This window comes from Antedon bifida, chromosome 11 (genome assembly GCF_963402885.1).
Source record: "Antedon bifida chromosome 11, ecAntBifi1.1, whole genome shotgun sequence".
In the NCBI taxonomy this organism is placed as follows: Eukaryota; Metazoa; Echinodermata; class Crinoidea; order Comatulida; family Antedonidae; genus Antedon; species Antedon bifida.
In genome coordinates this window covers 4,392,646-4,408,704 of record NC_136236.1, presented here as the reverse complement: position 1 = coordinate 4,408,704, position 16,059 = coordinate 4,392,646, and the positions used below count along the sequence as shown (strand labels likewise).

Here is a 16,059-nt window from a genome sequence, read left to right as displayed (position 1 = left end):
GATGTGGGGAGACATTTTAGTTCCAAAAAGTTTGTACAAGAGGTAACTATAGAGGGGGTGATTTTTTATTCAATTTTGAAAGCGGAAGTGAAAATAAATTTGACGGCGATCGTGTGTTGTTTTTGCAAAATTAGTGGTCAGTTTTACCGGCCAAGTTGTCAGAAACTGCTGCTAAAATGACACAATCACAGAGAAAATCTATGCAAAATAACGTACAATGTTCACTGCTTAATCGTCAAGAAAATGATCAAGTGTTTAATCTCTTGGGGAAAAGATGTGTTGTAAGTAAATTCGTGGGAGTGTTTATTTTTTTTAGGCCTGGGCCCCTAGCGAGCTAGCCTAGCCTAGGCTAGGCCTGGCAGCAGCTAAGCTCTAGCCTAGATACAAATAATCTCTTCCTGGTTGATTTTCTCACGGTTATTGTGGACTCTGGCTACTGAGTTCAGATGGTAAAAAAGGGGTAGAGTTTTGGATTGGTCTTTTACTTTCAATGAGGTGAATGAGAAAATGTAAGACTGACTCACTTAAAAAAAAAATTAAGTAAGGTAAAGTAAGCCACACAACAGTCAACAGCAATTTAAGAAACAGGGCAAACTTAGGGGAAACCCACAAAAGCACAGCTACAGTATGCAAGAGACTGCTTGTAGGCTAGAGTAGCACATCATTCATTTATCGGTAATTTGTACAGTGATAATTTTAACAATGTTACAATTACAATTACAATTAATTGTACTACTAGGCCCTAGGCCAATACCATATTATTATTATTATGTTTTCATCATTTTGTTATAAACTATTTGTAATGATAACTTTTTCATAATTTTAGACACTGGCCACCTCTGTTGTTCAAGTGTTTCTGGCAAAGAGTGGAAGTTCGTGGGTGAAGCAATGTTGTGGCGTAGCATGTTTCGTAAAAGATAACCCAAACAGATCGTACTACATCCGAGTATACGATATCTTAGTAAGTACTGTATACGATATCTTAGTAAGTACTGTATACGATATCTTAGTAAGTACTTCCAAGCACAGCCTTTAAGTCATGCATTTTGCTTTAATAGTTAAGACCTTCAAGAAAGCACTTTATACACTCCCCGGGAGAGGTGTGTCAGTTAAAAATAATTATTGATGCAGGGGTGCGTCAAAAAACATATATGATAAACAATTGTGTGTCAATGTCCGTCACTTTACCATCCACTACCATATCATGAACAAGATGGTCACGATACGTCAAAATTGGTGTATCATGGTCACATAAAAGTAAGTCACTTTTTTGACGCAGGTGTGTCATCCATGGTATTCATACAGTAAGGTATGATGCACATCAGACAAATGACGCACCTCTCCTGGGTGTCGTGTAGTGGGTCATACAATTGACAAAGCATTATTGTTATTCACAAATTCACATGTCATCATGTACAATGATGTCTTGATCATATTTAATCATTAAGATTCAATCATCTAGATTCATCAAGTGTGCTCTATGATTGACTTTCAGAATAATCCCCATCGAGGGAAATGATTAAAATAATTTTCATTTTACATCAGTAATACACAGTAGATGACAAATATCTTCTTTGTAAAAGAATATTATAGGATTACTAATACTCAAGATATATTGGTGACTAAGTTGTATTTCTACAAACAATGTATAAATAAATAAAAAGATAGAGGAATGATTCACATTGTTTTCACCAAGTGCGAAGTTTAATATAAACCAGTTATTCTCTCTGCATCAAAAAAGTCTTCTTTGAACGATTGATTTTTATTTTACTGAGATTGAGTGGAAGTAAAAATTGATTAATACAGTTTTTCAAATTCTATTCTGTTAATATATTTCATATAATAATGAGTCTTAAAATGTTGGCCTAACATGAGTCTAGACCTCAATATCTAGGCTGCTACCTACTATGACTTATGTGACCTTGACAAGACAAAAAGTAGACAAGTATAAAAAGTATAAAAAACAAGCTTCCTTTATTATAATTGGCAATCACACCATTTTAAACGAAACAATTTATTTTTTATAGGTTTGTAATTCACTACATCCAAATTACAGTAGGTCTAACTGGAAATGTCACTATAGCGTGTCACAGGCCCATGTACCATACTTACAGTAATCATAATGTTCGTTAAACTAGGCTGAATCGGAGTAACTTTTAATATTTATTTCCAATAACTGGTTTGTTACTATTGTAAATTTTCATTTGAGATGATTGTCATATAAATTAAAGGAAAAAGTAAGGAAATAGTTGTAAATTGTCATTAAAGATGGTTACGTATAAATTAAAGAAATTTAAAGGAAATCGTTGACAGTTATTATTCCGTGAATCAGCCATAGTTACTCTGTAATATCTTCATTATGATGCAAATTTTAATATGTGTCATCAAAAGGGATTTCCAGTCTGTAAATTCTCTATAATTGTTCAACTATATCCTTACAGGTAAACGTAAAACTGTCCGGAAATGTACGTCTTACGGACTTCCTGGGCAATAAGCAAAAAATGTCAAAGACCTTTTATTTCCATCACCTATGATTCAATTAATATCTTACAAAAATACCGACAAAATTGTAACTAATTCAAAACTTTCAAAACAAACTGTCTTCCGATTGGTCTAATGGAAATGATATTTATTTCTTGTGACATCGTAAAACCAAACAGTTACTTGATAAACACCACTCAGTGCCAGACTGTGTTTATGTGAATATCCCCTACAGTACTTTTATACCTTGATATATTTATTTGGATTTACTGTTGATAATTGCAAGGGATGATTTCATTACTGAAAACTGTGAAATATGATATTGTAAGTTTGATTTCATCTTTTTTTTTTAACTTGCAAAGTTCTGTTGAAATGGTTACCTTAAGCATGTACAGTAATGTTGAGGGTTACTTAGGGGGTCATAGTAGGGTGCTTTCGAATTGTGATGACCAATCTAATGTTAATTCAATGTGTACATGACAAGACATTGGTAATTTCTTCCTCACTAGATTCTTTAAAACAGTTTTGTAGGATTCTAGGTTCAGTTGACAACCAACCAACGACACACTATACAGGTCCTTGCAAATACTGTAGCTCCCTATTGTTCAAGTTCAAATTTATTGTCAAATACATAGTAATTGAAATTTGTTGCAATGATCCACCCATAATTGGAAGAGAGGGGAAGGGCGACACACTGGAGGTCCTTGCAAATATCTCCCTATTGTTCAAGTTCAAATTTATTGTCAAGTACCTAGTAATTGAAATTTGTTGACAATGATCCACCCATATCAGGAAGAGAGGGGGAGGACAACACACTGACCAGGTCCTTGAAAATAGCTCCCTATTTTTCAATTTCAAATTTATTGTCAAATACATAGTAATTTAAATGTGTTGCAATTATTCACCCATAATTGGAAGAGTAGGGGAGGGCAACACACTGGAGATCCTTGCAAGTAGCTTCCTATTTTTGCAATGATCCACCCATACTTTCGGAATATTTCAACAGAACATTGCATGTAAAATATATATTTTCTTCATTTTATTTAACTTAACATTATTTTATAGAAAAATGCTATGGTTTGGGAACAAGAGCTTTACAATCAATTTAAGTACAAGAAACCAAGACCATTTTTTCATACATTTTGTACTGATGTAAGTAAAACGTGGTTGGTCACTGGAAAATGGTGGAGAGTTAGATGGATTATTGATTTCCTTTGTATATTTAATCGATTAGCTTAGAAACAATACAATCAACAAATGAAAATGAAAAAATCCTGACACTGACAGGCGAAGTTTTTGGATAAAAATGTGGTTTTTTTTTAATAATTACCGTAGATGTACGTCTGAAGTTTAGAGTGATACAGATAATATATATTTATTATAATGTAATTATTATATAATTTCTTTCTTTGCACTGAAGAAGAGCTAGAAGCTCTGCAATTTATTTTTGGCTGTTTTACTTTATTGTTTGATTTAAAGCTAATTTGCTTTTTTAATTTGTATCTCCATTGAGCATTATCATTTTTCAGTTATTTGCCTTTAGATTAATATAATTATTATAGTATATTTGTATTTATATATTTTTTTCATTCTTAGACCTGTTGGGCAGGACTGAATTTCGCAAGTGACCTAGAAGCGGAAAATTTTGGTGGTGTTATTTTAGAAAAGATCAGCTTAAAACAACAAAGACGAGGTACAGTATTATAAACATTTTTATCAATTTCTCCTTAGGGACACAACTATTGATGGAACATCCCTATCAAGGGTACACTTTCATGTGAAACGAAGAAGGGAAAATATATGTGTCCACACTATGGCCAACCCATATTCAGAAGATACAGCTATTAAGGGGACACTTTGTTGGGAGGTTCCTAAATAGGGTTCCTTATAACTGTAAAAATGACTATAGTAAATAAAATCTTGAAGCTGACAAGCTATTACTTAGACCGAAATACTTTGAGAAGATTTGTTAAATACCAGTATCAAACCCGTAGGCTACCCTGGGTCATAAAGGTGAGTCATGACAGACTCAGAATACAGGCCTGAATATTGGTGTATAGATTTGAAGAAATTTATATACAAATTGTTGCTAGATTGTCTTCACAAGTTTTAATTGCTTCTTTAGTCACCGTTGTTGAGCACTTTCTATGTTTATTTAATTGTTAATACTTCCTTGAACACAAGTCGTCGATATCTTTAATCATTAATATTATGCAGTGTTTCTAAGTTTCTCACAACTTCCTTCCTAAACACAGACAAACGTCGACAGGCGCCACCAGTCCCTCCAAGTAACCAAGGATCTAACGCTCCTCCTCCATTGCCTGGTAAGTCTATAATTTCATCAACAATTTCCTAAATTTTTTAGCATGAAAACTGTCCGTTATTAATTAGGTATTTTGTGTCTTTTGGTAATGATTTTACATTATTTTTAAATGAAAAGAAAATTAGTAAAAGTAAAGTCATAATTGCAAATCCAATTTTCTTACTTTTGTTTTTTAAGTTTTATTTATGATGAAATAAAGAATTAGCATAATAAGTTTAGCATTCACGGATAATCACAACATTTATTTTTTATAAAATGTGATATACATTCTTGGTCATGTGAGGTCAGCCTAGAGTTTGTATCCAGAGTTTACTTCTTGTTTACTGAATTTGATTCTTTCTTTGTAGAAGAATTTATATCATGCAAACACCATAAATTATAAATTTTATTTATCATTTAAATATATTTTCTTTAATTATAACCAATGCGACATTTCACGCTCCATATTTGATTATTTAACCATCAACTTCTTCAGTTCATCGAAGTAAATCGGTGCACGTACCTTCACGTCCCGCACCTAGACTGAGTTCTTCCCCGAGTTTACGAGGTACAGTACGACCCCAATAGGCTGCTATGCTACTAGTAGTTTTGCTTGTGCTTAAGTATATTTTGTTTTGAATTCTAGCTTCATGGAGACTATTTTATTGTTTTATGTTTGTGACTGTGTGTTTGTATGCACTGTGTGAGGTATGTGGGCGTGTACCTACAGTACTGTGTATGCTTCTTTTGATTTCCAATTATTTCTGATATGTGTGTGCGTGTGTGTATTTTAAATTTTTGTTTTTACATGTGTTACCCTCTATAGAACATTAGTTTGGGTGATTGAGATGTGGAGGGGAGTATCCAGGTTTGTGTCTAGTATGCTATGTAATGGCATTGTGCATGTATAATTTGAGGGAGGATACCCTGGGGAGATGGGGCCCGTGGGTTGGAGAGAGAAAGCCTGTTGGTATGCTATGTAAGGACGTTGTACATGTCCAACTTGAGTGAAGACACCCTAGGGAGATGGGAGAGACAGCCTAGGGGTTGGAGAGAGATAGCCTGTTGGTATACTATGTAATGGCATTGTTTGTTTGTTTTGTCTTGTATATGTCACCATAGTTTGTTGTGTCTCCATTTCAACAAGTTATTATTATATTTATTCAGACAGTTCTAACAGGTGCTCCTACAGACTGCTGTGTTTATTTAACTGTGTGGGATTTGCTACTCAATCCCACAAGATTATCGTCATACCATTGTCTTGGTTTTTTTAATACTACTACTTATTCAAGATAAAAATAAATTTCATACTTATGTTATAATGTAATATACTTATTTATATTTATTGTTTTTGCTTCATTTTTATTATTGCATGATTTTATTTTTGTGCATGTTTTGTTTTTATTTATTATTTTTAGTAGATTATAGATTTGTTTTTGTTTTGTTTATGTTACAGTAGAATTCCTCGTTTGGAGCACACCCCTATTAAGGGGACACCATCACATACAGTAAAACAAATGAAGGGCCATATATGTTTGAATACTAAGGCAAACCTCTATTCAGGGCACACCCCTATTAAGGGGACACTGCATTAAAAAGGTCCATACATAGGGATCTACTGTATACTGTTATTTTCTTATATTTTTATCTTTTTATAAGAACTTTAGAGATATTAAATTATTAAATATAGATTTTTTTTTTCATTTTGTTAAGAATAAATAATTAGTTTAGACTTCAAATTTGCTTAATAATGGTGTATATGTGCTAAAGTGCTAGAAACATTTTAAAATAAAAATAGCGAACTTTAAAGTTAGAAAATAAAGGTAGAAGATATTACTGCTTATAAACTGGAGAAAATAAGCATAACAGTAAATTTCGCCAACCTATTATGATACCTTAGAGATTAGAATTGCAAATGTCAGTTTGTTGTTTGCTACAATACAAACTAACCATACCAAATATAATGTCTGCACTATAATTTAGGAGTTTTTAAAATTTCATTTATGGGCTTTCATGTTTATGGGCTATCAGGGTCAGTTTATAACCCAGTTGACAGTGGCAGTATACCCATAGGCCTGTTTTGTTGTTTTCAAAATTGGTGGACTTATCCGAAGGTTGTTGCTTACACAAATTATACAATAATTACTGTAATTAGTGTTTTGTATAATTAATGTTATATTTAAATTAATTATCTATTTTTATATTTTTTCATCAGAGGTACATCACACACCAAACCAGATATCAAATGACAATAATAAAGAAAAGAAAGGAACAAAGAAAAAAGACAAAAAGAAAAGCAAAATTACCAAAGCTGATATTGGGCTTCCATCAAACTTCCAGTAAGACTTTGTTTTAAAACTACTAGTAGTTTAGTAAGTAGTCCTAGGCTTCTAGGCCTAGTAAAGCAAGCAGTTAAACTACCTACATTTTATTTACTAGGGCCAGACTACCTATGGAGACAGTAATATATTTATAGCAAATAGTTACTATCCCAATTCAAATATTTGCAATTATTTAGAATAATGAAACAAAGTGTAGACTGACATTTTTCTTTATTTTCATAGACATGTCAGCCATGTTGGATGGGATCCTGACAAGGGATTTGATGTAAGTAGTGATAATTTATATGTCAACAAAAAACAAAATAATAAGTACTTAGTAGAATGGTTGCTTCGTGGTTAACATGCTTAAGTCTAGGATTCAATTCTGACTTAAAGTAGTTCCAGGGTCGTAACTCACAGATCTTTCTATTCTACTCCTAAGCCTTTAAGCCTATCTGTCTACACTATCAAACTTTATGTGACAAAAAAAATATTAAGAAAATAAAGCATAAAATATATGAATTTTTAGAGCGAATTGTTGTTTATCAAGTTCAAAATAATATGATTTTTTTGTTTAGACTAACAATATGGATCCGTCAGTGAAAGGATGGTTTCAGTCAATTGGAGTGACGGAAGCCTTATTGAAAGACAAGAACACAGCTAAATTCATTAATGACTTTATCGAAGAACATGGAGGAATTGAAGCCGTCAAAAAGGAAGCAGAGCGAGCCAAACCAGGTGAGTTTAATGTTTTGTTTTTCTTTATTTTAGTCTTTAGGCACATGTGCCCAAGGATCACCAATAGTGAATTAATCACTGTCCTATCAGATAGATTGTAATCCCCCTGATACAGGTTCTATTTTGTGAACCAGTTAATCAGGATTTATTCATTCCTTAAAGTATATTTAAATTATTAAAAAATCAGAATTCAGAAATCAAATACTATAAACTAACTATTTTAAATGCTTTTTTTGACAAATATAAATATATTTCACAAAACCATTTGGTCCTTACCATATGTATTGTAACTATGAATATTCTACTTTTTTATCTTTACAGAATTGCCACCTCCACCACCCCCATCAGATCGGCACCCTCCACCCTCTCGTCGAGACGGTGGAATGCCTCCTCCTACACCCCCATCTCGCCGAGACTTGCCTCCCCCTCCTCCCCAGAGAGACACCAGAGCTAGCCCACGACCCCAAAGAGCACCAGCTCCACGTCCACCTTCTTCATCCTCAAGAGGGCTTCCTCCATTACCACCACCAAGCATGAATCAACCTCCCCCGATCACAAGACCATCACGTGGACCACCACCTCCTTCCGGTGGTGGCGGCGGTCCTCCTCCACCACCACCACCGCCACCACCATCTGTTGGAGCAGCACCTCCACCACCACCTGTACCATCAGCAGGAGCACCATCTATGGGTGGTGGTGGTGGTGGTGGCGGCGGAGGAGGAGGAGGCAGAGGTGATCTCTTAAGTCAGATTCAACAAGGCAAAGAGTTAAAAGCAGTAGAGCCTAACAGTGGTACACCCAGAGGAGCATTACTTGATCAAATCAGAGGTGGAAAGAAGCTAAAGAAGGTAAGATGTTTATTATGTGTTAAATTTATTGATTACCCATAAAATTGAATTTGGACCTGCTGTTAATGCTACAATGGGGTCAGTTGAAACTAAGGATGATCACAGCATCCTCAGGATTTAAATCAAAATTTACAGATTTATGTTGATGATCTATTTGAATGCCAGCTGATCTTTATTTATTATTTGACCTCTTCAGTCAAACAGTGGCTGTGAGTGACAGTGCCTGTGTGTACTAGTACACCGGGATAACCCCCTACGTGTCTCGAAAGATGTACATGAGCTAGATGTGTACACTGGACCTACGGTTTATAGTCCTTATCTTAGGAGACTCGTTCTACCATCAGAACCATGGAGCGAGTGAGCCTCAAACCCTTACTGATGTTTTGGCTACTGTACATAATTACGGTTCCACTGTGTTTACCGCTCTGCCACTCGCTCGCTCATTGACTATTGTATACAATTATTGATTTTTAAAAATAAATATTTAATTTTACTTGAAAACAACTTGCATCGTGTCAGGTGAGTGACGACCGAGCTTCAGTCGCCAAGTCACCGCTTGAGTCTATCAATGATTTAGGCAGTTTGTTGAGCAAAGCTCTTGATGACCGAAAGAAGGCTATTCAGTCAGGTAAACTAGGCGGTATCATCGCGTCGACGTTGTTCCACCCTCATACTGCTAGCTTACGCCACACTTTATACATTTTTACTTTGTTTCATTGGTGTTTGTTTTGCTTTAATCATACTATCATGAAATTCATCATATTTTTATCGTGTTGTGGTATCAAATTTATTGAAAATTCCTGACTGGTGTATTTATATATTATAGCCTGCTGTGGTGGGCGGTGTAAATTTTCTGTTTATATATATTTATTTAATATACAGGTCTTCTTTGTTTATTAGCCATCCTACTACTCAAAGGGAATGTAATGATTTTTAAATTGTTAAAAAAAATGTTGAAATATGTCTTCCTCTATGTAGAAGAAAATGCCGTTTCCTGTTCGAGGTTAAAACATGTATTGAAATTTAATTGTGGAAGAAAACATTCTATATATGATAAGCTTCTTTACAAAAAAAAAGATTTTATTATTATTATTATTCAATATTTATAACTATCGACAACTTGTTTTAAATTTGTTTAAATTGAGCTCAAATGTGTGGAAAGCCTGTATATCTTGTATTCATTAGTATGGCACGCTTGTTGTGACAAATCATCTCATTGTATTGTAAAGTATAATATCATGGTATCATGCAGGTCGATCCATCTGAACAAAATAACGAACCTGTAATTGAAGATGACTCAGGCCTAGGTGCTGCGCTCAGAAAAGCTCTAGAGCTAAGGTCAAATGTGATTCGCTCAGGTAGGACATGTGACAAGAATTCTACATATATAAATCTGCATACAAACTAGTTTGACAAAAAAGGTGTGATATGCCTAAATATGATAGTGATATGACATCATGTCCATATATAGGCACATCACATGTTGTTGTCACATAATGTTTGATAGTGTAGACAGAGCTTTATACAGTAAAATAGAATAGCTTTAAAAATAGCTTTACTAACAATGGTTACGGGATCTTAGCTATTGGATATTTTCTCAAGCATGTTTAAAATTTAGAAAACCAAAACTAACCACTTACTTAAAACTATCTTTCTGGGAATATATAAATTTACTAATTTTTGATAAACCTAATATAACAATAGGATATTCATATGTAAAATATGACTTATTTTAATTTCTAAAAGTGAGGCAATAAATGAAACCTTTCTAAACCTTACAGTAATGCATGAAATATCAGATATTAAATTATGGAGATTCAATATGCAATGTTTTAAGAAACATTAGACATAGTTGAAATGTTTGTATATTATCATACATTGTACTTCACACATTTACAAAATTACATCATGATTATTTTAGGGTGGCAGATGTCAACCATGTTCTATGATAAGACCGCTAATTCCAACTGTTTCAATCAACCTAGGCATAGTTCGTGCTTGAATAAAAAATGTCGTAAACTATTAAGCACTGCTTTAATACAATGTACATTTGACTATTCTGCCTCGGCATGGTACGGCGGTGTCAATAAGAATCTTAAACATAAATTACAAACTGCCCAAAACAAGATGGCACGTTTCATTTTAAATGTTGGTCCGAGGTCTCACATAGGTGCCAAAGAGCTTTCCGATCTTGGGTTTCTTAATGTCAGCCTCAGAAATAAGTTTTTAAGATTAAATTATGTTCACAAAATTCGTTATAACTTTAATACGCCTTCTTTCCTTAAGGATAACTTTTTGTTAATTTCTGATCATCACAACCATTTCACCAGGGGTACAACATTTAATTTTGTCACTCCTAAGGCTACTGGCGTTAATGATACGACTTTTTATTTCTTAGGTATCCGTGACTGGAACAGGCTCCCCAATTCACTCAAATCAATACAAAATAATGCAACCTTCAAAATAAAACTTAAAGAATATTTTAATAATGAACAGCTTGGTATTTCAGTCTAATTAAGCTATTTTTAATATTGTTTTTTTGATGTTTTCTTGTCTTGTATGTATTTTCTTGTTTTTTCATTTTTACTGAGTCATACTTAACGATAATTGTACTAGGCCCAACCACTCACTTTTCAGTCATTACGGATTGGACCCCATTGGAAATAAGTTTACTTTTTTGTCGACTTAATGGGTTATCCAGGTATTCTTTTTATACATTGTATATTTTAACTTTTATGTATGAATATCAAATAAAATCAATCAATCAACCAAGTTTATTCATAGAAAAAAAGGGTGGGGTGGGGGGGGGGAGAAATCTGTTCAGTCAGAACCTAATTTAATTGGTCAAATGTTTGCCAGACTAGGGCATAAATCTGACCAATTAGCTTAGCTCTTAGATGCAAAGCAGCTAAATCATCAGAACCCTAAATGACATCTGATCCCTAATTGTATGTGGCTTCACTAACGCATAAATCTCAAAACTAAATGGAAAATATGTGTATTAGTTCATATAACACAATACTAGCATGCTGCATGTATTTTCAAAGCTATTGCATAATATCTTCATATAGCATGGCATTTTGACTACCCATTTCCCTTCTATAACTCAGGGTGGACTTATACTTGAGTATAGAGTAGAACCTCTCTATTTAGACACCACTGTTCAAGGGATACTCTTATTAAGAGGACACTTTCTCATGGAACGAGTGAGGAGAAACTTAACAATAATTATGACCAACTCCTATTCAGAGGGCACTTCTTAAGGGGACGCTTTATAGACCCTGAAAGTGTTCCCTTAATAGGGGTTCTAAAAGGGCACTCGAGTCATATTAAGGATATGCTTGAGATGTCCCATTAAAATTAATCTTTCAAAACCAGTGTCCAGTCCAGAAAGACCTTAAGCAAAGTCTTTGAGAATTTTATGAGTGTCCCATTGAGCTTTATCTTCCTCGTGACAGGCTAACAACAACATTAAATGTCACATTTTCAGATGATAGTGAAGGGGATGAAGATGATGAATTTGAAGATGACGACGATGAATGGGAAGACTAATACAACATATTGTTTACACAAAAAAAAACATAAATTCAAAATTTATTTCATCATCTTTTGGTAATACAGGGAAAGATGATCCAGCTAAACAATTTATAATAAAAGATCAGACCCATTGTTGCGAAACTATTCTAAAAATGTGAATATTTTGGAATTATTTCATAATGATTTTAAAGAATAGAAATGTATTGAAGTGACCTGTAGGCCAAACAAAAGGTCATTTTCGGGATGGTCAAATATTATTATTATATCTGAAACATGGTATCAACTGAGAGACCCATACGCTTCTGTTGCTACTAGCTGGAAAAAACAACAATCTTACAATGTTTTGATTTTCTTTTTCGATATTGTACTGTTTAATCGTTAAAAAATATAAGAGAGAAATTTATTTATATTATCAATAAAGCAGCTATTTGGATCCAAAGTTTTAATATCGGTATCTAGGTGGGGAATCTGTACAGTATTATTTTTAGCAATGCTTGGGTAATTGGTGGGTGTGGTTGGGTGGAGATGTAAGTGTCCTTTCACACACCGTCGGGTAAACTTTTTTTTCAATTGCTAATTATGTATATTTTTATTTGAAAATATTTCACTTTATAAAGATAACAAATAGACAAAGTTATGTTAAAAAATTTCTATTGATAATTATTGAGATATATTAAAATTATAGACTAAAAATGTTAATATTTCACCCGATTCTCTGAACTGTATCTTAACATATGACGTTGTATTTCCAGTATCATAGGCAAATTCTATAATACCGGGTCACATATGATTGACGCCTGTATTATTTTAGATTAGGCTTATCATACATTGTCTATGATACGGTACAAGTTATAGATACAGTACCGAGAATCGTATAGATATTTCACGGAGAGTTAGTTTAAAATTCTCTATATGAAATACAGTATATTTCTGCGAAGTTTATTGAACTCGGACATTTACGAAATAGCACATACAGTACTGTATATAATATTTAACTGTTTGACTGAAGCCAATCGCAGTATACATTTTTTCATAGTCGTACATTGGAATATTATTATGTATATTATTGTTTGTCAATATATATAAAAAAAGAAAGAAAATAAAATGTACAAATCAGTAATTTGTAGAATGTTTTAATTGTTTTAAAGAACATGGTCGGTAATATCAAATTTTTCGAATCGTGCGAGAAATACCCTGTGTTTTTTTTAATTTTAAATAGAAAGTCATTATTACTTTCAATTATACCGCTGACCGTGAGAAAATATTAGAATTAATTAGACACCGTGGACAAAAAATTCGGGGAAAAACTTAAGGACATAGAAATTAATACGGAGTTGACATACATTATTTATTTTTAGAAAATTATATTTGTATTGTTTGTCATTTGATTTTAAGAATAATAATTTATATATATACATTTTTGAGTCATTCATCCATAACCTATACTTTTTCATTCAAATCCTTTATAATACGTCATATTTTAATCTGTTGATTAAGGCACAATGACACAGTTATATTGCATATATTACTTATGCCTGTATGTCTGCTGAATTGGTCAATGCCAAAATATTTGTTTATTTTGGTTTCAATACAAACTGATTACAAATGATCACCAGTACAAATAGTAAATCCCAATTATTATCTAATACATTGTTTCTTATTGGTGGTTTGTAAAACTCCGGAACACAATGCCTTTGAGTCACCAACGGAAATGTAACTAAGCGCAGCCAATAAAGTAACTCAAGTTCAGGCATCTGCTCGACATTATGGTCTTATCCAAGTAAAATTATCACAGGCGCACTCGACGGTTTAAGCCTGTAAGAATGGGTATAAACGAAGAAAGTGGAAAAGAGAAAGCTGGTAAACTGGTGAAGCCAACGCCACTGAAGAAAGAGAAAAATATAGTGCCATCCAGCGAAGCGTATGCACTACAGACTATAGGTGAGGCAAATTGCGGACTCTCTTTAGACTCCAATCGGCAAGAATATACCGTACTATTGTTTCTTGTTTGAGAATATATTATTGTAGCTGAAAATGTTGTGACTTAAGGGAAAATCCACGGACAAGACATGTATTTTTCCCATCAAACGTCTTCCCGTGTGTAGGCCTACCCAGATGTGTGTTAATGTTAGTGTCTGTCTGGTCATATTCAATATGGTCACATGAAATAGATGACAATTTAGGGTATAATGTAGGCTATATTAATAGGAAATGTGAATTGTCAAATGACTTATGATTTAAGATAAGATAAATACAATTAGTAAGGTCATCAAAGCGTATTGTCATGAAACGACAAACTTTTGAGAATCCATGGTGTTTCTTTTTACAGAACAAGACTTTCCAGAAAATGAAGTTAGAATTCTTCTGTTAGGAGTTGATGGCTCTGGCAAAAGTTCTGTGGCACAACTGATTACAGGTGGTGAAGTTTTACAGACAGCTAAGAAGGCAAGTAAAAGGACAAGCGCGTACTATCCGTGCGTCAGGAATGACATACGATATGTTGTAGTAGACTCGCCTTGTTTGTTCCATACCCGAATCGCGCCAAAATTTGTCATTACTGAAGTTAATAAACTAATAGGCTTGACAGCCCCGGGGCCTCACATTTGCATATTCGTAGTCCCAGGTGTTAAGTTATCCTCTGAAGAGAAGCAGGCAATGTCAAGGATTCAAAATGCGTTTTTTCCCGGCGCTATAGATAACTCGATAATTGTTCTGACAAAAAGTGATATCATGAGTTCAAATGGAACGACGTCTATTGAAAACTTTAAATTAAACGCTGCTCCTGTTGTACAGAATATCATGACAAAATGCAATAATCGCGTAGTTCAAGTTGACAATGTATCTGGCGATAAAGACACTCAAAGGAACCAAATCTTTGATATGATACAAGATGTTCTTCAAAGCAATACAGACACATTCTACACAAATGACGTTTACACATTGGCTCAAGTAAATCTCAGAGTACATAAACAGAAAGCCAAAGAAAAATACATGTCTAGTAATGAAGGAATACCGTTACTTGATAAAATAAAAGAGGTTGAACGAGTACGGCCACTGAATGCTACTACTAGAGAAAGTGAAACAGCCGCAGCGTCACAAGATATGATGGAAGCGGAGTTAGAGAGGTTGAAGGAACAGATGCTGCAAGTGGTGTGTGATCAGGTTCGTGATGGTATTCTCCAAGAATCGATAACTCCGTTCGAGCTTAATTTACGAAGATTACTAACTTCAGGAACTAAAGCCATTGGAAAATTCTTGTTATCATTTATGTGGTTTGTGCCATGATTCTCTTTGGACTCCATAAGTTACTAAATGGATGCCTTTTGGAAAAGTTCTCTAAAACAGGCCAAAGTATTATGACATCCTATGAAGACTTTAAGAATCAGTACAAGGCATTAAACATACTATTTTCAATCAATTTATAATGTATCTCAATCTGTAATGTTAGTCTAGAAACTTAAGTAAAAACTTACAGTTTTAGTTGTATTTAAGTTTAAATGTACACCGTTCTTTAGTTATCAATTTGTATTATAGTGGCATTTCATAAATAATTCAAAATAAATTCACTACTTATAAAATGATTGGTTATTATTTTATTTACAGATTTTAACAAAAATTAGATTATATCAATTTATTATTAGTTGGGCTATTCTATACCTTATACATATTTACTTTTGTTTCCTCGTGGGTGACTGAATATATTAGGTATTGCATCCAAACAATGGTAGAAACCATCTTGCCGATAGCAATTCCTGTATTTCAGCTATTAAAAAAAAGTCCCTGTTACGAGGAGAAATACAATAGTTGTCTGTTCATTTTGAATACTACATTA

General features: G+C 33.6%; 2 protein-coding genes across 4 annotated transcripts; both read left to right on the top strand.

Moving 5' to 3' along the window:
- Positions 1 to 62: 62 nt before the first annotated feature.
- LOC144855539 (actin nucleation-promoting factor WAS-like) lies at positions 63 to 12,249 on the top strand. 3 transcript variants are annotated; one of them, XM_078713434.1, is made up of 12 exons: positions 63 to 281; positions 827 to 961; positions 3,547 to 3,633; positions 4,078 to 4,174; positions 4,737 to 4,805; positions 5,280 to 5,351; positions 6,999 to 7,122; positions 7,348 to 7,390; positions 7,683 to 7,842; positions 8,164 to 8,690; positions 9,210 to 9,318; positions 12,181 to 12,249. In XM_078713434.1, the coding sequence occupies exons 1-12, from the start codon at positions 177 to 179 to the stop codon at positions 12,240 to 12,242; spliced, it is 1,590 nt and encodes a 529-aa protein (XP_078569560.1). In that variant the 5' UTR covers positions 63 to 176; the 3' UTR covers positions 12,243 to 12,249. The 3 variants fall into 3 exon arrangements, with proteins under 3 accessions (XP_078569560.1, XP_078569562.1, XP_078569561.1); XM_078713435.1 differs by lacking the exon at positions 9,210 to 9,318 and adding an exon at positions 9,943 to 10,048 and having other exon boundaries at positions 65 to 281; XM_078713436.1 differs by lacking the exon at positions 5,280 to 5,351 and having other exon boundaries at positions 64 to 281.
- Positions 12,250 to 13,726: 1,477 nt separating this feature from the next.
- On the top strand, positions 13,727 to 15,796 carry LOC144855823 (GTPase IMAP family member 4-like). The gene is made up of 2 exons (XM_078713765.1): positions 13,727 to 14,168; positions 14,557 to 15,796. Exons 1-2 carry the CDS (start codon positions 14,051 to 14,053, stop codon positions 15,510 to 15,512), a joined length of 1,074 nt encoding a protein of 357 aa, XP_078569891.1. The 5' UTR covers positions 13,727 to 14,050; the 3' UTR covers positions 15,513 to 15,796.
- The last annotated feature ends 263 nt before the right edge of the window (positions 15,797 to 16,059 follow it).

What these genes read in the sequence shown, in the direction of transcription:
- LOC144855539 (XM_078713434.1), top strand. Translation starts at nt 177, where the DNA reads ATGACACAATCACAGAGAAAATCTATGCAAAATAACGTACAATGTTCA. An exon ending in CGCTCCTCCTCCATTGCCTG is followed by an intron (nt 4,806 to 5,279) that starts GTAAGTCTATAA and finishes CAACTTCTTCAG; the next exon opens with TTCATCGAAGTAAATCGGTG. An exon ending in AAAGAAGGCTATTCAGTCAG is followed by an intron (nt 9,319 to 12,180) that starts GTAAACTAGGCG and finishes TCACATTTTCAG; the next exon opens with ATGATAGTGAAGGGGATGAA.
- LOC144855823 (XM_078713765.1), top strand. Translation starts at nt 14,051, where the DNA reads ATGGGTATAAACGAAGAAAGTGGAAAAGAGAAAGCTGGTAAACTGGTG. An exon ending in GTATGCACTACAGACTATAG is followed by an intron (nt 14,169 to 14,556) that starts GTGAGGCAAATT and finishes TTCTTTTTACAG; the next exon opens with AACAAGACTTTCCAGAAAAT.